Source organism: Toxorhynchites rutilus, chromosome 2 (assembly GCF_029784135.1).
Source record: "Toxorhynchites rutilus septentrionalis strain SRP chromosome 2, ASM2978413v1, whole genome shotgun sequence".
In the NCBI taxonomy this organism is placed as follows: domain Eukaryota; kingdom Metazoa; phylum Arthropoda; class Insecta; order Diptera; family Culicidae; genus Toxorhynchites; species Toxorhynchites rutilus.
The window spans coordinates 302,257,581-302,282,033 of record NC_073745.1 but is presented as its reverse complement, the minus strand read 5'-3'; the positions used below and the strand labels follow the sequence as shown (position 1 = coordinate 302,282,033).

Below are 24,453 nucleotides of genomic sequence, written 5' to 3'. Positions count from 1 at the left end.
GCCGTACTTCCTTGAGAGAATACGAGAAATTTTGAGTGCTTTAACCAGACGCTGTTATGTCATCACCTTTGTCTGGGTCCCTTCACATTGCTCAATTCCGGGTAATGACAAGGCGGACTCATTAGCAAAGGTGGGGCGATTGAAGGCGACATTTATCAGCGTTTTACTCTCACGCTAAAGGTCACGAGTTCAATTCTCACTCCCGACATTCTTCCAAAAATGGAAGTAAAAGTGACGAACCAGCCAAATGAGTTGAAAGTCACTATAATACAGATAAAAAAAAAATTATCAGCGTCAAATCGCCTTCAATGAATTTTATTCTTTAGTCTGTAAAAATACCGTCGCTAACTGGCAACGCAAATGGAATGAAGATGAATTGAGCCGGTGGCTTCACTCAATTACAATGTCCCAAATATGTGTTTCCTCAAAGCTATCGATCTTCGTGTGTTATTTTCCTTATCTTTATCCCCTCTTTTTTTTCCTTCGCGAGCAATCGGTTTTCTTCTTACAGACAATAGAATAAATTGAAATGTAAATACATAATAGATATAAGATAGGTTTAAGAAATGAGTTTGATCAACGACTTTGTTGCAATCTCCTTATATACCATCCTTTCCCTGATAAAAATATGTCACCCTTCTAAACTCGTGTCGACCGCGAGTAATCGATTTTCTACCTTATTAACAATAGAATTAAGGAAATTTGTTTATAGAGAAATATATAAAAATATATAGTTTATATATTTAGTTAAGATTTCGGCTCCTTTAAACTTATGTAACTGAACCTGTAAAAATAAACGAATTTATAAAAAAAAAGATGACAGATGTTGGTCTATACGTTTGGGAATCGTTCTATCACGTTTACTAACCTTGGGAATAAATATAACCCGCACTTCTAAGCTTTTCTTTTATTTTTGTTCCACCACGATGCATCCTTACTTGAAGTTTTCCGCTTCAGTGGACAGTTTTGACGTAGGACTGCGTCTTACATTAAGGGTGCCAAATCAGAGAACAGGTCACGTTTTTATGAAATAGAGTTAACGTTAAAAACTATTTTTGCTGCGAGCACGGATATAAACGGTTTGCAATTTCCAATCGGAAATTTTCTAAGATTTGTTTGATATGCTATACCTTACAATCCCATATTCTGTATATGGTTTAAATTGATGAAAATTGGAAGCATTCCCATTTCCCCATACATTTGTTCTGGCCATTTGTGTGCTCTTCCGAACAGAGCTGTTAATAACGGGCAGCCGCTAGAATAGAAACAATGAAGATGGATACCGAAAAGAGAATATTTGCGAAGTAAACTCTACCCTTGCATAGTAAGTAAGCTATCGCTTGCGTATAAGTATTACATCTTCTCTGAGGAAAATTCTCAGAATCTTTCTGTGCCCGAAAAAATAAAAAAGGTCGCTTATTCTGCTCGTTTTGTGTTTTATGTTTCCCTTCGAGCTGTGAACGCTAGCGAATATTTCACATGAAGTTCATCATTCATTGCAGTTAACACAACCATCCGAACCGTGGCGAAGCAGGCAAAATAAGAGTGCAAATGATTATAGGTCGCTTCTAACCAGTGTTTGGCTTGTTTTCGTTGCGCGAAACTTAGAACTTGTTCATTCACTATACATGTGAATAGCCCACCTTTGATACTTTCAGTTGCCATACGTATTTGCTCTCGTGCGCATCGGCTCTGTTCTGATGGCACAAGCTCCTAGCTTTGTTGACGGTTTTGAACGAGAGTCGAGAAACGATTTTTCATAAACGGTCATTCTCGCGATGTTTCATTTTTATCGCTACAACTGTGTGCATCTGTTAGCTGGTTTTATGCTTGGCGATGCACGGAGATGACTCTCGTTAAATACTCAGTGCAATGCGTGCGTTGATATAAAGAAACAAATTGCGACATATGACCAATTAATGTATTGTTCTCGCAAAGACAAGAAAGATTCGTTGCTTCTCGAAATGATTCTACATAACCACGCAAGCCATTAAACCTTTTCAGGGTCCCCGGTACTTTTTACTAAAGAGTTATTTCTGAAATATCGACGTATTCGCAAATAATATCCGAAATGATAAACCAACAAATTTCAAAAAAATAATCGCGTAGTCCTACGTCCTAAGCGGTCGTGTCTCGAATACAACCACTCGATTTTTTTTTTCAAAGGTAGATCTAATATTAGTTTCAAATTCTGATAAAACTATTCAGTGGAACAAGTTCAGTTCAGTGGAAGAAATATTTTCCACTGATATCAAAATTTTCTCCTGAATCTCCTGAAGTTTGGAATGATAACTATCTCAATTTGTTTTTCTAGCACCGCTGAATTGATCATTAAAAATATCACAACAATTGTAATTAAACATTATATGTTTATGAACAGATGAATTCTTCATTTGACATTAGTAAGTGTCAGTTACATTAGTTTCGAGGAACCGAATTCGATAGTTAATATTAATATAAGTTGAGTATCAGACTGACTTTTGTATCTGTATTTTTTCTGACAACTACCAGATAATTAGTTCTTAAGTTCTCTAAAACGATGTTATTTTATCTACGCAATGATTCATAGCAAATTCTACGGTAATACACCACGAGTGGTTCTGCCAATACGAAATACATTTTCTCGTAAAACGACTTTGCCCGTGGATAATCTGTAAGCTAATAAAACACCACTCGCACAACTCCCCGAGTGTCAGAAAACATTGTCTGTCTCGTGCTTACATGAGTCACCCAATGTGTATATAATTCTAACGCTTCCTCTCAGCATTGCGTCAGAATGTCAATCTGCCAACATTGATCGATTTTTCGATCCGGAAAATCATCACATTGTACACACTAGGAGACGAACAAACACACACGAAAACCGGCATCCAGCATCCTTGGCCCCATTTACGTCAGGAGATCGAATGCTAGTGCGCAATGGTCTTCTGCTCATCATCCATCAGCGCCACTGCCAATGCCGACCAGACCGGCAAAAATTTCCCCCATCTCACCATCATGGCCACGTGTATTCCCGACAACATAATTAAATGTCGCCAAGACGGTCAATTTTAAAGTCGTTACATAGGTTCCTATTGCGTGTTGTTTTCGTTGCAGTCAAGGAGTGGCACGTCTCACGCTAGACGTCATTCAAACTGACGACAGGTTGACTCAGGCAACGTTTGGGAGTTTAAATTTTTCTTGCATTCCTCTTTACTTCATTTGTACTCTGGTTGGTTAGCTACGATCGGTAGACTTCTACAATTGAAAAAAAAAATATTTTCTTCCTCACATCATCCCTGTAATTTGCACTGTCGTAAGTTTATTTTGGAAAAAGTCCTTTTTCTCAACGTAATTATCATCGATCAGTAGTTGTGAATTGTTTACGAACACTTGCTGTGAGCAATTTTTTCTCACACCGTGCGTAGCTACTAATACCGATGAATCGAAAAAGGTGTGGACAAACTGTTCCACAATATAGCAAATTCATTCCATCTCGTGATGATAACGGTCTGTCCATCCATTGTTTTTCGGCACGTTCCTATCACGCGACTCTCGTTGATAGCATTTTGCAGACACTTGACCGGAAGACTCTTATCAGCGCTTATTATTTACAAACATTGCGACCACTTTGCGTGTGATCTACAAGCGAACCGTCAAATCCGTCCGCAGCAGGTTGCGTAGAAGTGTGGAAACGCCACCGGTCGCACTACCACAGATAAACAATAATAGGGCTTGGCCCCAGCGCCAGTAAATTCCCCTCTGAGAGTTGGTGACAAATTCTAACCTGCTTTCACTGGTCGCGTCCCGCTGCCGAGGCAAAGTAGTAACACAAATCCTATCGCTAAGTGCATTCTGGATCACTCAGTCGTCTAGATGGCACACATTGAGGTCGTAAAGTATTGGCCGATTTCGAACTGGATTCAATTTTTGGACGTAAAAATAAAAGCACTGCACAAGCACTTGGGGCGCTGATCGGAACACAACTGAACGGGCCACACGTACACCACGGCTGTACGATTCACAGATTCACAGTCGCCTACTCATACACACGCTCGTTTTTGGAGTATGGAATGTGTCTAGAGCCGAAACGGTTAACCGAACGTAAAAGAGCACTACGAATTCACACTTCCACCCGTCACAACATCCGAACTCAAACTGAACCCCGAAGAGCAAAGCGAGACTCTCAATGTTTCAATCGAATAAATGAATGAGTGATGAATGAAAGATGTGTAGTGAGAGAATGGGAGGAATGAGAAAACGCTAATTTCTGGGAGAAAATGTGGATTACGTTAACTGTAACCACTACTCATTGAGCAGACATGTAGTGATGTCCGGTAATTACTCGGTTAATTGTTTGACGACCGCAAAGATATTACGGGGTAACTTTGATATAAGGGGCTGTCCACATACCACGTGGACAACTTTAGGGGGGGTAGGGGTCGCGAAAATGTCCACGGTGGGGGAGGAGGGGGTTTAGATAATATCCACGTGGACACGATAAATTTTCAAGCTGTATTTTCAAGAATTATTGAACTTTCCGCCCACTCTGCATTCTGTGTTTTTTTAAAAAAGGGTTGAGCTGCTTGAGTGCATCAAACATTCGTATTTTTCATATGGCGAAATTTCTTCCCTGAAATGTGTGTTCTGAAAGTCAGTCATATGAACTGAGAGCGATCGATTTATTTCCATTGTTAGAAGAGAACTCGAGATACTCGACAAAGAAATTAGAGGAACAGAGTGTTAAGTTGATAATTTTAAGTGATTTTGAAATGCTGTAACTTCGTGGAAAACCACCATACATCATTCCAAATCTTCAACTTCAACATTTCAAAGCTTCAAGTTTTGGAATATATTACGGACACATTGTTATCTTGGTGTATGTGAATGTAGTGAATAAAAATATAGGGACAAATGAAAACCCATCCTCTTTCTGTTATTTCAAGGTTTTTCGGGACTTTTAGCTAAATAAGTCAACAGAAAATCCAATTTACCTTATCAACCTGTTTTCATTGGATTCCAAGAACTTGCCTGTAGAACCTTTCAATACAAATTTCTTTTAGTTTGAATGAAAAAGTGCTCCATCATCTTCGATGATTAATAATTCAATAAATAATGAACGCGCTGCAGTTTGGAAAATTTAAATAAATTGTGTGCAAAGTAATTTCGATGATTCAGTAAAAAAAACGAACGAAAACAGTTTTGCTACAGTGTTTTAGAAAGTCGTCTGTAGTTTTGCAAATATTGCAAGTATTCCAATGTTAGCACAATATTTTGAGCTTAGTATATCCTCAAAACCCCTGTGGATACAATGATACTTTTAATCATTCTTTTTAGCCAATCAAAGAAAGTTTTGAGTAAATTATAGAAGTACTCCATCGCAAATTGAGCCAGAAGTACAAAATGCTATGCGTACCCTGGAAATAAACGATTATTAACTTCAGTTTTCACGCGTTTGTGTTGAAAATTCAAGTTTCAAATTATGTATATCCTATATTCATGCGTTGATTTTTCACGTTATTCCAAAAATTTCGACTTTAAACTCTGTACCTATAATTTTTTTTTTGTCGAATGTATTCAATACACGACTTTATTTTTGTATATGCGGGTTTCGATTCAGCAATACAGATTCATTACAGATATCTAAAACCACCGTTCATTAGCACCTGGTGAATAATGGTTCATAAAACGCTGCAATGGATAGGTCACATATTATTTGACCAAAAACATTTGATTGAATGGATCTCCAGGTTCATTGTAGCCGCCTTGCGTTACCCAACCAAGTTTTTTGTAGTGTAAATTATGCTTAGAAGAGAAAATATTCTACATCAATAAACTAATCTTGATAGGTATGATGAATCTGTTTGAATACATCTATAAGTTTGAAAACTCAAAAAGCTCAGCAAACGTGCGCCGGTTTTTAATAAAAATATACTAGATTAGATTATCCATGAGTAATATTTTAATATGGACTTCAGCGGCAAAAACCTAAAGAGCTTCCCGCGCTCGGCAAACAATAGAAAAATGACAACAAACCATTTAATAGTAATAGCTAACATTTTTACCAATAAAAATATGGAATAAAAAATAGAAAATTCAATTAGTCTCTCTAAAAAATAGAGGGATGTCCATGTGGACAAGAGGGGGAGGGGTATCAGGAATGTCCACGCTTGTCCACGGAGGGGGAGGGGGGTATCTAAAACCGTGCTTTTTCTGTCCACGTGGTATGTGGACAGCCCCTAACGTACATTTTATTTTCAAAACTGTACGTTGTATCGAACTGTACGTTATATCGAAGCAATGTAAAGAACTCAGAAATGTAGTTTATATTACTTTATTGTGTTACTGTTTAAGTAAGGTTAATGAATAAATTCAACTAGAAGACGCAGCCAACCTTTCTCATGATGTTTCCCTTTGTACTGTTGTTTTAAATTTGATTCATTTAGAATCCGGAATCACAAAAAAGTTGTACTTCGGGATTGGTCAAAGGTACAAATCAAGCTTTAGTATCAAAATACAGATAATTTATTGCTCTTTCAGAAAAACAGTATTCAAAAAATTTCTTTGGACTTTGAAAATGTGTACGTTATATCGAAGTAAAATGTACGTTATACAGGTAAACTTCGATATAACGTACCCTCTTTATAACGTACCCTCGGTATAACGTCACTCGATATAACGTACATTTTACCTCGATATAACGTACACATTTCCAAAGTGTGAAGGAAAATTTTTTTTCAATACTTTTTTTCTGTTAGAACAATGAATTATCCATATTGTGATGCTAAAACAAGTTTTGTGACTTCAATCAATTCCGAAATACAGCTGGTTTTGTGATTCCCGATTCTAAATGAATCAAGCTTTAATCAACAGTACGAAGGGAAACATCATGAGAAAGGCTGGCTTCGTCTTCTGATTGAAGTTATTCATTAACTTTACTAAAACAGCAACACAATAATGTATTATAGACTACGTTTGTGAGTACTTTATTATGCTTCGATATAAAGTCCAATTCGATACAACGCACAATTTTGAAAATGAAATGTACGTTATATCGAAGTTTCCCTGTAATTTCTTTGCCGTAGCCGGACTGAATTTATAACTTCAGATAAGTATTTACGTATTTATTTATATAACTTCAGATAAGTATGCAAGAATGCTATCGTACGTACCCATTTATAGTTTGAGAAATGATCTTAACCTATTCTCAAACTATAAATGGGTACGTACGATAGCATTCTTGCATGATGTTATTGCCTTACGCACATCGCCGGGCTGGTGCGCCTCGCGGCGCTCGCCAGTTGGTCGGCGTGAAAGATATCTGTGTGCCTAGTGGGCCAAGTTTTGGTAAGCAGAACTGGTGCTGTGGGATGAACCAAACGTGATGTTACGGCGCCTAAATAAACGACGCATCATAGATACCATGAAAGGTGTTGATTGCTACAGACAGCAGGACGGTGGACATGGAAGTTGTCATCCGCTAAGGAGTGTGTAACAACTCACCTGCCGAAGCAATTAGCCCTTAAAATGGATGGCGCTTAAGTCGTTTGCCTATACATTACCGCTGGTGTACAAGTGGTATATCGCGCGCACTCGTTGCTCGCCTTATACTTTGAGACACCAGTGAGCAGGAGGGTCTGGTGGTGTGCGTTGAAGTGCCTGGCGTAAGCCGACATGGAGCCGCCACTAGCACAGATCTTGGTGGTAGTAGCAAATATTCGAATGAGATCTTGGATGACTGAAGTGGAGGAGGGTTTCGTGTCAACAGCAGTTGAACACGAGTTAGCCAATCCTAAGCTCTATGGGAAACCTGATATATATTAAACAGTGAAGCGAGCTCAATAAAAAGTGGTGCACGATCGAGACGCTGAGGATCCAGTTCAGATCAACACACATTCATCACACGCTACACAGCAGCGGCAAGTAGAAGTTTATTTTTCTATTGTTCCATTTATCATTCCTTCAACCTCCTGTGTACGATTTACACCATTGTCCAACATTGTATTTACCAAATCGGCAAGCGTTGGCATTAGGGGTGTACAATTTTCTTACATTACCGTTGAACTTTTGTTGAAACTTTTTTTCATTTTTGAATTTATACAATAAAAAATTGAAATAAATATAATTTATATATACCTTGAATACAAATATAATTTATTTACTCATTTATTTTTTTTTCTATTTTTTTATTATTATTCTATACTGTTCACATCGAACAGGTGACTAATTTATTATTATGGCTGAGGGCGGGGAGGATCCTCCCTCCACGTCATTGAATGTTTCTGATGCTGACCCACCTCCTGAAGAGCAGGAGGATGAAGCAGACGTTGAGGAGGAAAATTCTGTGTATGAAGTAGAAAGTTCTGAAGATGAGGAAATTGATGAAAAACATGATTTTCGTCTAAAGGAATACCCGGAGGGATTCAAAGGTCCATTCATTGTATACTTTAGACGAAAATCAAAACCTCTTAATGTCATTCGCATCTCAAAAGAACTAACGCAGAAATTTTCCAAAGTTACTGAAATTACTCGGATGGGGCCAGACAAATTACGAGTTGTCGTCTCTTGCAGGACCCAAGCGAATGCAATAACGCGCTGTGATCTCTTTGCGATTGAGTATCGCGTATACGTACCCTGTTGCAACGTTGAAATAGACGGTGTAATAAACGAAAAGGGTTTGACTCGAAAAGAGATACTCGATGGTGTCGGTCGCTTCAAGAACTCCTCACTTAAAAGTGTGAAGATTCTTGAATGCGATCGACTGAAGTCTGTGTCACTTAAAAATGACAAACGAGTTCTCAATCGGACAAACTCTTTTCGTGTGACATTTGAGGGTTCCGCTCTTCCAAACTACGTTGCAATAGGTGCACTTCGTTTACCTGTTCGGTTGTTTGTACCCCGCGTAATGAAATGCAACAAATGCATGCAACTCGGTCACACGGCCGCCTATTGTTGCAATAAACAACGTTGCGCAGATTGTGGAGAGAGTCATGATGGGACTTCTTGCGCAAAAGAGCGCAAGTGTCTTCATTGCAACGAGGCTCCACATGATCTTTCTCAATGCCCGGTGTACATACAACGAAGGGAAAAACTCAAGCGTTCCTTAAAGGAACGTTCCAAGCGGACTTATGCAGAAATGCTTAAGAGTTCCGCTTCAACGACTCAGGACAATCCCTACTCCATTCTGCAGAACGACGAGCCTGTTGCTGACGCTCCCAATGCAGGAAGTTCCGGTACATCGCAGGGTGCCATTAGGAAAAGAAAAATTACTTCTTTTCCATCACTCCCCACAAAGAAGACCGAAACTTCCCAAATTGGAATGAAACCTCGTATCGAACGTGCTGAGAATAGACCGAAGCAAGTACCTCCTGGTTTAAGCGGTTCTTCTACGCACCAGGGGTCCTCAGCACTTCCCGGAGCAGAGCCCAACAAGTCTGTTCCTTTTTCGCGGTCGAGGCAACAGCCACAATCTGGCTTGCTTGCGCTTTCTGACCTGGTGGACAATATTTTAAATGCTTTAAATATAAATGACCCTCTTAAAAGCATAGTATTATGTTTGCTCCCGATTGTGAGAACATTTTTGAAAGAAAAATGTGGTTTTTTAGCAGCGTTCATTTCCCTCGATGCCTGATTCAGTGCAAGAGGTCAAGGATTTGACCACTGTAATACAGTGGAATTGCAGAAGCATCATACCTAAACTAGATCAATTTAAATTTTTAATTCATAGTTCTAACTGTGATGTATTTTCCCTCTGTGAAACATGGCTTTCTTCAGCCGACGAACTGAATTTCCACGATTTCAACATTATTCGCCTCGATCGAAATGACTCGTTTGGTGGCGTACTATTGGGGATCAAAAAATGTCACTCCTTCTATAGAGTCACTCTCCCATCGATGACAGGCATTGAAGTTGTCGCTTGCCAGACACAAATCAATGGCAAAGAACTCTGCATTGCCTCGATATATATTCCTCCAAGAACTATGGTTGGCCGCCATCAGTTTTTTGATATCATCGAGGCACTGCCGGAGCCGCGGCTAATCTTAGGTGACCTCAACTCCCATGGAACAGCATGGGGTTCACTCTACGATGACAACCGTGCCACTTTGATTTATGATCTGTGCGACAACTTCAAATTGACAGTTTTGAATACTGGGGAAGCAACTAGAATAGCCAACCCCCCTGCACGGGCAAGTATGCTAGACATATCACTTTGCTCTTCTTCGTTATCCCTGGATTGAACGTGGAAGGTAATCCAAGATCCCCACGGTAGTGATCACCTGCCAATAATTTTATCGATCGCCAATGAATCAGGTTCTCGTGAGTCAGTCGATATTGCGTATGACCTCACGAAAAATATTGACTGTAGAAAATTTGCAGAAATAATATCTGAAGCACTTGTTTCAATGCATGAACTTCCTCCACTCGAAGAGTATAACTTTATATCGAGTTTGATTTACGAAAGCGCACTTCAAGCTCAAAAGAAACGTGTTCCTGCTACCACTTTCCGACGTCGTCCTCCATCACTTTGGTGGGACAAGGAGTGTTCAAAGGTCTACCTTGAAAAATCATCCGCTTTCAAAAAATTCCGGAAAACTGGACTAGTGGAATGGTTTCGAAAGTACCAAGCTCTAGAAGCCAAACTAAAAGGTCTGATTAAAGCAAAAAAGCGTGGATATTGGCGAAAGTTCGTCAATGGTTTGTCAAGGGAGACCGCTATGAGCACTCTTTGGAATACGGCTAGGAGAATGCGTGGCTGGAACCATACAAATGAAAGTGAGGAATACTCTGACCGTTGGATTTTCAAATTTGCAAGAAAGGTTTGTCCCGATTCCGTTCCTGCACAAAGCGTCGTACGCGACATTCCACTTCAAAGCGATTATGAGAATTTTTCGATGGTGGAATTCTCAATTGCCCTTCTCTCATGTAACAATTCAGCTCCTGGGTCGGACAAGATTAAATTCAACTTGTTGAAGAATCTTCCCGACTTGGCGAAACAGCGTTTGCTGAACATGTTCAACAAGTTTCTGGAGCTGAATATTGTCCCACATGACTGGAGGCAAGTGAGAGTGATAGCCATACGAAAACCCAACAAGCCGGCTTGCGATCACAACTCGTATAGGCCGATTGCAATGTTATCCTGTATTCGTAAATTGTTAGAGAAAATGATTCTACTTCGTTTGGACAAGTGGGTTGAAGCGAACAATTTGCTGTCAAATACGCAGTTTGGCTTCCGCCGAGGTAAAGGGACGAACGATTGTCTGGCGCTGCTATCTTTTGAAATCCAAATCGCATTTGCTCGCAAAGAACAAATGGCTTCCGTTTTCCTCGATATCAAAGGGGCATTTGATTCAGTTTCCATGGAAATTCTCTCAGAGAAACTTCATAATCGTGGACTTCCACCAATTCTGAATAATTTACTGTCAGAAAAGCACATGTTTTTCAATCATGGCAGCTTGAAATCTTCTCGATACAGTTTTATGGGCCTACCACAAGGCTCCTGCCTAAGCCCCCTCTTGTACAGTTTTTACGTCAATGATATAGATGATTGTCTAACTAGAGACTGCACGCTGAGACAACTTGCAGACGATGGAGTTATTTCATCACGGGTACTAATCCCGTCGTTCTGCAAAAGTCGTTGCAAGATACCCTGAGCAATCTGTTCACGTGGGCCCTCAAGTTGGGTATCGAATTCTCTACGGAGAAAACTGAAATGGTCGTTTTTTCTAGGAAGCACGAACCCGCCCAATTCCAGCTTCACCTATCCGGCAAAACGATCAAGCACTCGATGTTTTTCAAATACCTTGGAGTATATTTTGACTCTAAATGTACCTGGGGAATACACATTGCGTATTTGAAACAGAAATGCCAGCAAAGAATCAATTTTCTCCAAACAATAACCGGAACATGGTGGGGTGCCCATCCAGGAGACCTCATTCAGCTGTACAAAACAACGATATTATCAGTGTTAGAATATGGCAGTTTTTGCTTCCGATCAGCTGCCAGGATTCATATTCTCAAGCTGGAGAGAATACAATATCGTTGCCTGCGTATAGCCATGGGGTGTTTGCATTCGACACATACGATGAGTCTCGAAGTTTTGGCAGGAGTACCCCCGCTTACTCTTCGGTTCACAGAATTATCCTACAGATTTCTCATCCGTTGCAAGATCATGAATCCATTGATGATTGATAACTTCGAAAATCTACTCCAACTGATTCCTCAGTCAAGTTTTATGTCTATATACCATGAGTACCTTACCCACGACGTGCACCCTTCACCAGGCATCTCCAACCAAGTTTGCTTCCCATACTTTTGCAATTCCTCTGTCATTTTTGATCTGTCCATGCGACAAAAAATCCATGGAATCCCAGATCATCTACGCTCCGATTATATTCCGCCGATATTTTCGGCAGAATATGGGAAAGTTAGATCTGATAAAATGTTCTTTACTGACGGTTCATACATAAACGGGTCCACTGGCTTCGGCATCTTCAATGAAAATTCCAGTGCCTCTTTCAAACTCAAAGATCCTTGTTCCGTGTATGTCGCTGAACTGGGTGCGATATATTACGCATTAGGGATCATTGAAACATTGCCCATCGACCACTATTTTATTTTTTCAGACAGTCTCAGCTCAATAGAGGCAATCCGCTCAATGAAGGTTGATAAACGCTCATCTTATTTCCTAACTAGAATAAGACAACTATTGAGTGTTTTGGTCGAAAAATTATTCAAGATTACCTTAGCATGGGTTCCCTCTCATTGTTCGATTCCGGGGAATGAGAAAGCGGACTCGCTAGCTAAGGTGGGCGCTTTAGAAGGCACACTTTTTGAAAGGCAAATTGCTTATAATGAATTTTTCCACATTCCTCGTCAGTACACGCTCGTAAGTTGGCAGCGCATGTGGAGTGGAGATGAGTTCGGTCGTTGGTTACACACGATTATCTCTAAGGTCTCGACGAGTGCATGGTTCAAGGGATTGAATGTAGGTCGTGATTTCATTCGCGTGATATCTCGGCTTATGTCCAATCACTACAACCTAAACGCGCATCTCTATCGCATTGGGCTCGCAGCAAACAATCTTTGTGATTGTGGCGATGGCTACCACGACATCGAGCATGTTGTCTGGTCGTGTATCCGGTTCCATACTGCTCGCTCTCAGCTTTCTAGAGCACTGAGAGCACAAGGCAGACAATCGGAGATCCCCGTCCGGGATATCTTAGGTAGCCGTGATCCTGATCTTCTGCTTCATCTATACCTGTTCCTCAGAAACGCCGATGTCAACGTTTAATGATGTTTCCTTCGTTGTGTCCCCGTTTTATATCCCTCCTATCCGATCGATAAACTTTTACTTAGTCGCGGCAATACATACATACACTCTTTACAGATACACGGGCCAAAGGTTGTGCAGTCCACTGATGATTCAACAAGAGCCAAAGGTTGTACCGCTCATGACAACTCTACATGAACTGATGATTGCGCCGGTTAGTGACCATTCTATCCTGGATTCCTCGAGTCGAGAAAGACGCACCACGCTAGATATGAGGTACAGACTAGGGGGGCGTTGCTGATTGAGGGTCAGCTGCATCCCAATAGGAAGTATCCCGTGTCAGGCACACGTACAGAGCATTGGAGACAGCAACATCCGAATTACGAAAACACTTGTAATACTAACCTCGAGCCAACCGCGAGTAATCGGTTACATATTACTAACATAGATAATAAGAAAAATTGTCAAAGTATTGAACTCCCGGCCCCGTGAGGCTAACGCCATATGAGCCTTGATAAAAATATATATTTTGGAAAAAAAAAAAAAGTATTTACGTAAGCAAGGTTAATCGTGTCTGAGCAGCAGCTGATAAAAAAACACATTTTCGACGAAACGCGACGTCATGGTCACAATAGAAGACGAGACCGATGGATGCAACCACAGACAGGAGAGTGATAACATCAAAAATTCGTCAAAAATTCATAACTCTTGAAACACTGAACCGATTCAGATACTCGCAAAAAATCGATTTCATTTTAGCAATTGTTGATTGTAGTCGTTTTTTTATTGTTTTCATGGCTTTGGACTAGAGGGCGCTATATTTTTCTGAGCTTGATTTGTCTAATTATTTTCTAGCTTTTAGTACATTATTATGGTTAATCACCGAAACCGTTTAACTTAAAAAGTTTTTTTTTACTTATTTTATTTTAGTCGTATCAATGCCCTAGACCATGGGTTCTCACACTGTTTTGGGCAAGAGACCCCTTTTCCAGAATTAAGTCATACCTTAGACCCCCATAGCCAAATTTCTTTGAAAATCCTATCTTCAGTTTTTTTTCTTACTGAATAATTATTAATTTGAAAACATTGCAGTTGGTTTGATGAATAAACTTTGGTGTAGTGGTAACATCCGCACCTCTCACGCAAATGGTCACGAGTTCAATTGACACTCCCGACATTCTTCCAAAAAATGGAAGTGATGTGATAACCAGATAAACCAGATAAAAGTGTTGAAAGTCACTACAATTCAGAAAAAAAACTCTGATTATATTCAACAAAATAAATACAGATAAAACTTAGTAAATATCAAGTGTAATAAATAATTATGAATACAAACTACTCACAAACTATAAACACAAATCGCAAACCAATCTATCTACAACTGCCAATGTTTCGTTATAACTGGAACATATGACAACCTTGGTTGTACTCCTACCTCATCTGTGCTGATGATAATCAGCTTTTCTCTTGTATTATCATCTTGGCTCATTCCATGGATGTGATATAGTACTGATTCATTATCCATTGAGGAATTTGAAAATTTTGAGATCTAAAAACATTTTAGTGAAATCCTAGTGAGTGACTTATGATAATATAACATGGTCTTGAAGCTTTTGTGATAATTTTGACAAATGCGGAGACTGTGAATATTCTCTTCTGCTTAATTTTAGTTTTAAAATTTTTGTCAGAAGGGTCGATATTATTTGTATTGTTCAATCAAGTTGAAATCGTATCCCTGCAGCTGCAACACTAATTCATAAAAGCTGAAAATCTTGCTATGCAAGAGACTCTTGATGGTTAACGAACTTCAACGGTAGAAGTAACCGAGTAAAGATTTCGTCGTTTTTCTCACACAGTTGAGCAAATAATCGAGTGTTCAAAGAACTGCTTCGAAGATTTTTGATAGCACTCATAACATATAGTAAAGACTGATGCGATCTAAGGCTCAGATTTTTTGCTACTAAATGCTGTCTGTGAATCACGCAGTGAATGACCAGTACCTTACGCAGTTGTAACTTTGAGTGAGCTTGCAAAACCACGATGACGACCAACCATTGATGCACCATCAATCTCAATGTTCTTCCATGGAATAGCTTTTTCGGTAAAAAAAAACCGATCGATTCTCCTCGGGTATCAACCTTCATATATGTAGTAAAAATCATTGCTTGGCCCATATTTTCATCTTTAATATATCGAACATACCCTAACAACAGAGCTTCATTGCTGGGTAATGTAGACTCTTTCAGCTGGAGAGAAAATCTGTTGGTCTATAATAAATTGAATAATTTGTTTCCCTCTTCATGAAACATCTCAAGTTTCCTGAAATAATTTAAAAAAAAAAATTTTTACGCCATGCATATAGGTGATCAAGCATTTTGTAAATTCACTTTATTCTAGTCCACTTTATTTAGCTATGTAAATACCTTGTAATGTCTTGAAATAAATTGGAAGTTGAGTACATTATCATTCAAGCTCCAACGTATTTCAGAACGCAGATGAACTTGCATCCTAAGGGCAAGCTTGTTATACAGTGAAATATCAGGAGCATGTTTGGACATGAATTTGTTGATGACTTCCTTGTGTTAAATCGCGTATATGTTTAAAATACAGAGAAATGTTAAACATGTAGATAACACATTATCTTGCACGAACCTGTTTAGGTTTTTTAACTTGCCGAATTTTTCATCTTATACTTTTTGTATTTTTTTAAATTTTCGTCTTGTGCACACTCATTGTCTTGTTGAGTTTTGAAAATGTACAGCAATAATATTTTCAACTAAGGTATCAGTCATTCTCAGGGTTGCCACATATACAGAATATTCTGTATTTTAAAGATGTTTCGCCAAATTTCGGATACCGAATCTGTATATACAGAATTACAGATTTTATGCAAAGATACAGAGTTTAAAGATATTTTTTCAAATTCAAATTTAAATGGTACAATAATTGCAGTTCATTTTCTCTGTCTACCTTCTTACTAATAAACTTTGTTTCTTTATCGTTGAGTCATGAAGATATGCACCTTTTTTTTATTTTTTTTTATCCCTTTTGTTTATTTTAGGCTCATTAGCATTTTAGCTGTAACAGAGCCAAATTTTAATCGTGTACATGTCACATGTTTATCATATCTATAATTAGCACAATACACAGTTGCCTTTTTTTTCGGCGTTAGAGTATTCCCTTCTATACCATTGCATATGGTACACATTTACACAGTAGCCATTTAGGCGTAAGAGTAGGGCGTAAGGCGTAAGAGATTTAGGCGTCCTTCTGTTCTTCCATTATCCAGTTAAGGCCGGTTTAGAGTTCCCGTGAACGTGAACTTGAACAGGTGGTGGAATAGGACGGTCATTTCACGGTGAATTACATTGCGAACAAACAGCTCAAAAAATCGTGGTGAATAAAATGATTTCGTTCACGTTCACGTTCATATAAAAAGTTCGACAGTGAACGTGAAGTAAATAAACATCGATCTTCAATAAAATTATTCGGATAAAATATACAGTTGTTCACGAATCAACCCAAACCAACGAAGTTTTTCAACCCGCGCAGAGATCCGATTGATTGAAATTGCATCCATATCAAAATTTTCATTGAAAAGTTGAGAATTGCTAAACATATCCTTTTACAGTTCACGGTGAAATGATTTTCAGAATGCCTTGGGACATTCGAACGTGAACATGAACGTGGAAATATTTTGACGTCTGTATTCACCACTGTTTTCACGTTCACGTTCACCGAAGTCGGTGAACTATGGTGAGTTCACCAACATCTCGATTCCACGGTGGAAATCCAGAATTGTTGTGAAATATTGAATTATCTCATTTTTATCAATATGAATTGTGTTTAAACATGTTTTTCAACTAGAAAATGTTTCTTCCTCTCGTTTCAAGATGTTTTCCTCGCGTTTTATGTATAGACTGAACAATTACTAACAAAAAAGAGTTTGTCCGCGTTCACGTTCACGGGAACTCTAAACCTACCTTTAGACCGGACAGTGGAGACAGTTGATCGATCATTGTTGAGTTATTTATAGAATAGCAGCCCGATGGGACTTGCAGAGCAGAGCAGTTGTATGGATTAATCGACCCTATTTCGACCGTGGATCGATCTCTCCATCGCTGATGATTGTTGCGTCGATGTAGTTATTCTGTAACAACACAAAGATCAATGAGGGCCCTGAGTTTTGAACTCACGATCGATCGCTTACTAATAGCGAATTCGTTTTTAAAACTGAGTCAGTGCCAAACTGACTCTGTAATAAAAAAACGTTTTCAGTTTCACGAATGCGGTGTTTTGTTGGTGTGCGTTATATAGTCTGATTTGTTTATATTCGCGACGATAAATGTACAGTGTCGACGTCTAATGGCGATATTAATGCTTGGGAGGTAAATTATTCTCTATCAGATCAGCAGGGCCAAGTGCAGTGTAAAAATATAAAAGTTTGAATAAATGTTTTCACTTCATATTGTTTTATTACTTAAAACATGTAGTTCTGACACTTACTTAACCATTTGTCGATGCATTTCCTGGTTTTTCCACAAATAATTACTATTATAATATAAAATCATCATTAGCCACAGTTTTTGTTCAATATGTTTCTGTGATATCGAAAAAAACCTCTTATTTCATCACATGAAATAAATATTCGATACGTTAAAGTAAATTTTCATTCATAATTTTGATTTTGAAAGCAGGTTTATTCCACCTGAATATCCATAATTATTTTCGCCTCCCAATGAAAGCACACGTAGCTTAATGCCGTCTGCTCGAATATACTTTCAAAATCAGAATCCGAATTGGATTACGATTCCAATAATACAAAAGCAAAAGCAGCAGGTTTTTCATCTTCATAGTTTTTATTTTTAGATTTTCCAAAATATACTCGGAACTTGACAGTTCGGTATAGTTGTATTGGTGAACCCGAGTGCCAACCCGTGAAACATCTCAGTGCGAAACTAACAGCTTTCGGGGCGAACCAGTGCGACACTGAGTGCGAAACTGACTGAATAAAAAAACGTTTTGACAGCAGTTAGTGCGGCACTGAGGTTGAAACTGAACAAAAACGAATTCGCTATAAGCGAACGCGCAACCAATGTGGCTACGGAGACCCCCGATATGTACCTTGATTTATAAAAATGTGGATCCATATAAAATGTCACCTCACTTCTCCATTCCTGCTAAGGTTTTTGGGACTCTTTTTGCTAATTCCATATTCATCAGCGTGTGTTGAGTGAATATTCTCGCTTTACAATGGCAACAAAACAAAGTTCTGAAATTGGTTGGCTTCCACAATGATGAACACCATTTTGAAAACAAAAAACTATGTATCGGCTCAAGAAGCGTCAAGGATGAAATTGACGGAAAAAATTGAGAAAAACCAACAACACAATAAAACCATTCAACAAAACCATGTATAAACGTCATACAATTTATTATGAGAAAACTTTTTTTATGATTTATTTTGTTGTATTGATACGACTTAAGCAAATCACAAAACAATAAATTCAAAATTCTTTCCATTTTTCCGTTAGTTTTTTTATATTGATTTTTTTTTGCTAGAAATACAGGGTGGTTCACGTAGCACAACTTATGGAGCATCTTAAATATTTCAAATAAGAACTTGTGTTATTTTATAGGGGTCGGTATTCAGACCCCGTCGACCCCCAAAATTAATTTTCGTTTCTGTCGACCCCTGGGAAACCAAAATCGACCCCTTTGAGAAACCCTGACCTAGCCTAATGAAGAAGAGGTGTGATAACTGCTAACTGCTACTTGTCTAACTATTTTGTAGCTTTTAGTACATTATTATGTTTAATCACAATGAAACCGTTTAATTTAAAAAGCTTCTGATCGATAATGATAATGCATGATTCTTCAAAATCAATGAAAATAAATCGATCGCCTTCAGCTCATGTACGATACTCTCAGAATACAAATCAAAACAAAGAATTTCAACGATATGAAGAAATATAGAATTCCCACGGCCTAGTACAATCAGACAGCTTTTTATTCATTAATACGGATAAATTTACTGGTAATGTAGAATATTTTTCATGTATTGTTGAATACAGATATGTATTTTTTCAAAGTATTTATTAGTGTCCACTTGGATGTAATCTGTATCCCCTCCCCTCCTCACCGTGGACAAGCGAGGACATTTTCGTAACCCCTAACTCCTAACCCCTTTGGTTCAATAGTTCACATGTTATGAATTTTAACAAAGTCATTTTTGGATGGCTCTAAGTTTTGATTTTTTTATCCTTTTGTCTTTGGATGATTTTCAAGGATAAAAAAAAGGAAATTTGAAAAATCGAAATTTTGTTTTCAATGCCAAATGTCTTAAAAATGCATAAAACGTCGAGATCTGGTGTTATCTCAAAAAATATATATAAAAGAGTTATTGCGGTTACCTTCATATGTTTCCCAAAGATCAATCCGTCCGTCGTCGCCATATAACCCGATATAACGCACATTGAATAACGGAATATATCGCTGGACCGAGTGGTTTTGGGGGAGTTCACGCTTCGCTGTGGCACATTGTTGTTGCATGGTTAAGTAGAATTTTTAAATTTTTTATGTTGTAACAACAATCCTAGATGTGTTTGGTAGTTTTGTATATTGTATCATAGTATGAGCTCAACTGGTTCCGTACTTTTTTAGTTTTTGACGCGCACACAAACGAACAGAACATATATATATATATATATATATATATATATATATATATATATATATATATATATATATATATATATATATATATATATATATATATATATATATATATATATATATATATATATATATATATATATATATATATATATATATAGAAAGTCTATTGTCGATCTAACTAAAGCTTTTTCTACCTGTAGTGCAGTTTTTGGGTGAGCCTCTCCTGTTTTTTTACATATCATTTTTAAGATATTTGTTTTCTGCTTGACTTTGCTTACCGTTTCGGTGATGTGTTTTTTAAAATTTAATTTTTATAGAGAGAGAGAGAGAGAGAGAGAGAGAGAGAGAGAGAGAGAGAGAGAGAGAGAGATTATATCAGATAGATGAGAAATTCGAGAAACTCTAAATCATTCCGAATTACAATTCCAATTCACGATATTGTCAAACATTTCGAAAAAAAGATGTTTTCATCACATTGAACTCATATTTAATACGGAATGGTCGATTTTCATTAGACGCTTAATTCCAGAAGTTCACTATGGCCATATAAAATATCATTTTTCTTCCGATTTTTCAATTTTTTATGCCGTAACAACACTCCTTGAAGTGGATTGTATACTGTGTCCAACTTTTTAAGTTCAATTGGTTCCGTACTTTTTTAGTTTTTGACGCGTACACAAACGAACAGAACATTTTTATATGTATTGAGATAGCATGTGCAATTTATTCTACCGATGTCCCTTTTCTGATTACTAAATTCGGCCGCGTGTTGTGAAATATAAAATTTTCGGAATTTCGTTTCGTCGAGCGTTCGATAGGTCGCGTTTACATAATCACATCACTCAGCTCAGTGAATTCTGATTTTTACCTTTCCCCACTAAAAACTATCCCTTCCATTATAACCGCAAGGGAAGCACGCTATAGATGCGACTCATATGGTCGCGAATATCATACTAACATTCCTCCCCTTCCCCTGGTGACGTCGTTGTTGACTTTTAAAGCTCGAATCACCGAAACAATGAGAATGGTTCGCTACTCTCATGCGTAATTCAGTGTGTTCTTTGTGTAATTTCCCTGGTTCAAGTCAATCACCGAGACGACTACGTAGTGTACAGTCTACCCAAGCTCAAGCCAAGGAGCGCGCACAATAGACACAGTAGCAAAGTAACAAAAAGCTAACATTAAGTTGCACGTCGTGAGAAATCAAAATTCGATCGAAATTGAGAACCGAAACGGACGGTCGATCGACAATCTTATCGTGAACTTGGGAAAAATGTTATGTTGATCAAAAACTGCCAAGAAATACTTACAAAGAATGGACATACAACTGAAAGCTAAAATGTATGAATGTATGACGTAGGGCTACGAAATTATTTCATCCAATGCGCAATCGATAAAAATTAACGTCTGAAATACGTAATTTCCTCAGAATGAACAAGCACTGGCATCAATTACTCCAAAATTATTCAGACTCTGCTTTCGGATAAACAAAAAAAATAATACGATTTTTTATAAGACCAAATGTACGATATCTTACAGCATAACAACCACTTACACATAATAATAATCACTAATCCACTCAAAGAAGCTTCTTCTTCGATTTCGGCGTTGACAAAGTACGAAACTCAACTCGCCGTGGAGTCTTAGGAGTCGTGGCAACCCTTTGATCGCCGGAATCGTCTTCTTTAGGAGCTGGTAGATCATCTTCATCATCTGATATGACCAGCTTTATATCCTCCGTCTGATCACACTCGCCCGGCGAGCTGTTCATAACGATCTTTGACGTCGGTTTGGGCTCATCAATTGGCCAAGTATCGACGGCATCCTCTCCGTCAGAAACCCTCGACGGGCCAGGATTAGACTCCAAACAACGAGGCTGTCTTTTAGTCGCGATTGGCGTCGCAGATTTGCCGTTCTTCGGTGTTGCGGCGGTGCTTTCCTTATCGGGAGCATTAGAACCTGCGACAGGCTCGGGCGTCCTCGGATGACGACGGATCGCAATGGGCGTTGCAGGACGACTAGCCTTGCAAGGACTCTCGAACTTCTCATCGCTACTAATGATTTTCTGTGTTTCGATGATGATTTCTTTCGCCGGTTGCACAATCTTCTCGGACACTGTTGTGGCGGCGGGTGGAATCTCTTTCACGATGATTCCAGTCTTCGGATCACCGGTTTCCAGGGTAACACGACGAACTGTAACCGGGTTTGCATGTCCGGAGAGATCATCCTTCTCTGTGCTGTTGGAGCGTGGTCTCTTGCGTGATTCCTCCTCTTTCGTTGGTTCAGCTGTTGGCTTGTCTCCCTGCGGCTTCCGTTTGATTGCGATTGGTTGTGGCGGTTCCTCTTGCTCCCTTGGTTTACGTCTAATTTCAATCGGGTTGGCCTTCACCTCTACTTGTCCCGATGATTTTACCTCTCCTTCCTTCGGTTTTCTACGAATAGCAATCGGTTGAGCCTCAACTTTCGACGTTTTTCTGGTCGATTCAGTAGATACAGCCTTACGTTCGTCCCGCTTTTCTTCCTTCTCATTCTGGTTCACAGAATTTTGAATTGTTTTGGTTGGAGTTCTTTCCTCCACAACCCCACTGTTTTCTTCAACCTGCGTCACATTTGCATCCTTCTCCTTTTGCACTTCCTTCTCACTCTGGTCATCTTTCCCTTTCTTGGTCTTCCGATTTGCAGCAGTTTTTTTGGTTGGAGTTTTTCCTTCCACAACCGCACCGTTTTCTTCGATTTCAACAATCTCGCCCAGCTCACCTTCGGTAAACGAAATCAGCGAACAAAATCCGTCGGTAGAGGACACAATCAAAATTTTCCCATCACCGGACCACGAAATATCCGTTAGCCTTGTGTAGTGTATGTTTGAAATCAAACCAAAGGGGCTCCTTTGCTGAGTATCGTACAAATAAACGGAACTTTTTGTTGCAACTGCAAAAATCATTCGATATGGAAGCGGAATAACAGGCGGTTTGTCCGCCGGATGAGTCCTCAGCTTGAAATACAGCGGGCAGAAACGAACGGCCACTGTGTACTGATCGGGTGAAGGTAGTGTGATTGCTGGTCTAAAAAGATACTAATGTCCGTAAGAATAACGTAAGCAGATAAATTTAACAAACTTACTGTTTCAAAGAATTTCTCGTGTAGATATATGTTGTGTGGAGAGGCTTCGAGATACCTTCAACCTCCGCTACACCAGAGGGAGTGACGATCAGGTTACCATCGGGACTGAAGCTTAACCTCCGGAAGAATGTCTGCAGCGTATCATCGTGAAACAAGCGAACTGTTTTTCCGTGCAAAAGCGACTCTTTCGGAACCGACAAAACGCATTTGTTGTTTCTCGTTAGAACCTTCTTTGACTGCAGATCAAACACTCGAAAATACCGATCAGAACTAAGTGTAGCAAGAAATTGGTTTTTGGGATCCCACGCCACTCCTTGGACGAACCCTTTGTGATCGGACATAATGTGCTGCGATTTCCCCTTGTTAACATCCCAAACGATTGCGGTATTATCGACCGACCCACTGATGAGGTACATCGAATTCGGCGACCAACTCAAATCGTAAACATCCTCCATATGTCCGCGGAGAATTTTCCAAATTATCCACGTCTCGATGTCTTTGTCAGATGTTTCTAAAAAAGAAACAACAGTATACAAAAATTCTTTTTGTGAACTGTGCCCAATCCTCACCATCTAATACCAACAAGTCGCCTTCGCGACTTTGTTTCCAAAGAAAGATTATACTTTCATCGTCACCAGAAGCAAGCAATTCTCCGCTCGGAGACCAACGCACCGCATTTACTGCTCGCTGATGTCGGGTTAGATCGGCTGCCAACTCTAGTGAGATCGTACCACATTCGGCCTTTTGGCTGATGTGCCAAATCTAAAACACAAAAAAACGGTATGTTTTCCCAGACTCATTATTCATTGAAGAACTTACCAAAACATGGGAATCAGTTCCGCCAGAAGCTAACCGATAGAAGTCACCCTTCTCGGTGGATTGTTTCAGCTGTATGTCGACACTGAGCACCGGATCACGATTGTGCCAGGAAATCTCCGGAATTTGGCATTTCATGTTTCACTCGCTACGGATATCGATGCAGTTTAATTGTGTAAATTATTTTGCCCGAATGTCGCAAGATAATGTTCACGCGCGTAATGATTATTTTAGGCGCGTAATTTTGAAGTTTGAATAAAATATACACTGCAACCAATGGATATACGAATCAAGGTGGTACGCAGTGAGCGAAATGGTGTCGTCACTAATTTCATTGCATCGAAACGAAGTATGGAAACTGTTGAAAATCTAGGTCATGTTAAGCCAATCAAATTAATTTTTCAAGTGCATTTCTCGCGTAACTTTTGAAAAGGTCCTATGTAACAAATGTAAACAAATCGAGTTAATGAATGCACGCTATTAGTTTTCAATCATTGAATGTATTACAAAAACAATCGTTCACGTATCTATCTTCTTCACCATTTTATCGCCGATACAAAAAATATCCAATGTACAGATTCGGATTTTAA

General features: G+C 38.9%; 2 protein-coding genes across 6 annotated transcripts in view; both read right to left on the bottom strand.

Annotated features, from left to right (window-relative positions):
* The window catches only part of LOC129765334 (neurexin-4), a 67,374-nt gene extending 63,242 nt beyond the window's left edge, over positions 1 to 4,132 (bottom strand). For all 5 annotated transcript variants that reach the window (XM_055765510.1, XM_055765512.1, XM_055765511.1 and 2 more), the window contains exon 1: positions 3,767 to 4,132. In XM_055765510.1, the coding sequence (XP_055621485.1) occupies positions 3,767 to 3,833 (67 nt within the window). In that variant the 5' untranslated portion in view covers positions 3,834 to 4,132. The remainder of the gene's footprint in view (positions 1 to 3,766) is intronic.
* A 17,324-nt stretch (positions 4,133 to 21,456) lies between these two features.
* On the bottom strand, positions 21,457 to 24,143 carry LOC129767723 (chromatin assembly factor 1 subunit B). The gene is made up of 4 exons (XM_055768880.1): positions 23,867 to 24,143; positions 23,617 to 23,809; positions 23,048 to 23,558; positions 21,457 to 22,989 (listed from the first exon to the last, which is right to left on the bottom strand). The coding sequence occupies exons 1-4, from the start codon at positions 23,999 to 24,001 to the stop codon at positions 21,507 to 21,509; spliced, it is 2,322 nt and encodes a 773-aa protein (XP_055624855.1). The 5' UTR covers positions 24,002 to 24,143; the 3' UTR covers positions 21,457 to 21,506.
* Positions 24,144 to 24,453: the final 310 nt, after the last annotated feature.

Coding starts and splice junctions, on each gene's coding strand:
- LOC129767723 (XM_055768880.1), bottom strand. CDS start 24,001: ATGAAATGCCAAATTCCGGAGATTTCCTGGCACAATCGTGATCCGGTG. Junction 23,810..23,866: donor GAACTGATTCCCATGTTTTG/GTAAGTTCTTCA, acceptor TTTGTGTTTTAG/ATTTGGCACATCAGCCAAAA. Junction 23,559..23,616: donor CGACTTGTTGGTATTAGATG/GTGAGGATTGGG, acceptor TTTCTTTTTTAG/AAACATCTGACAAAGACATC.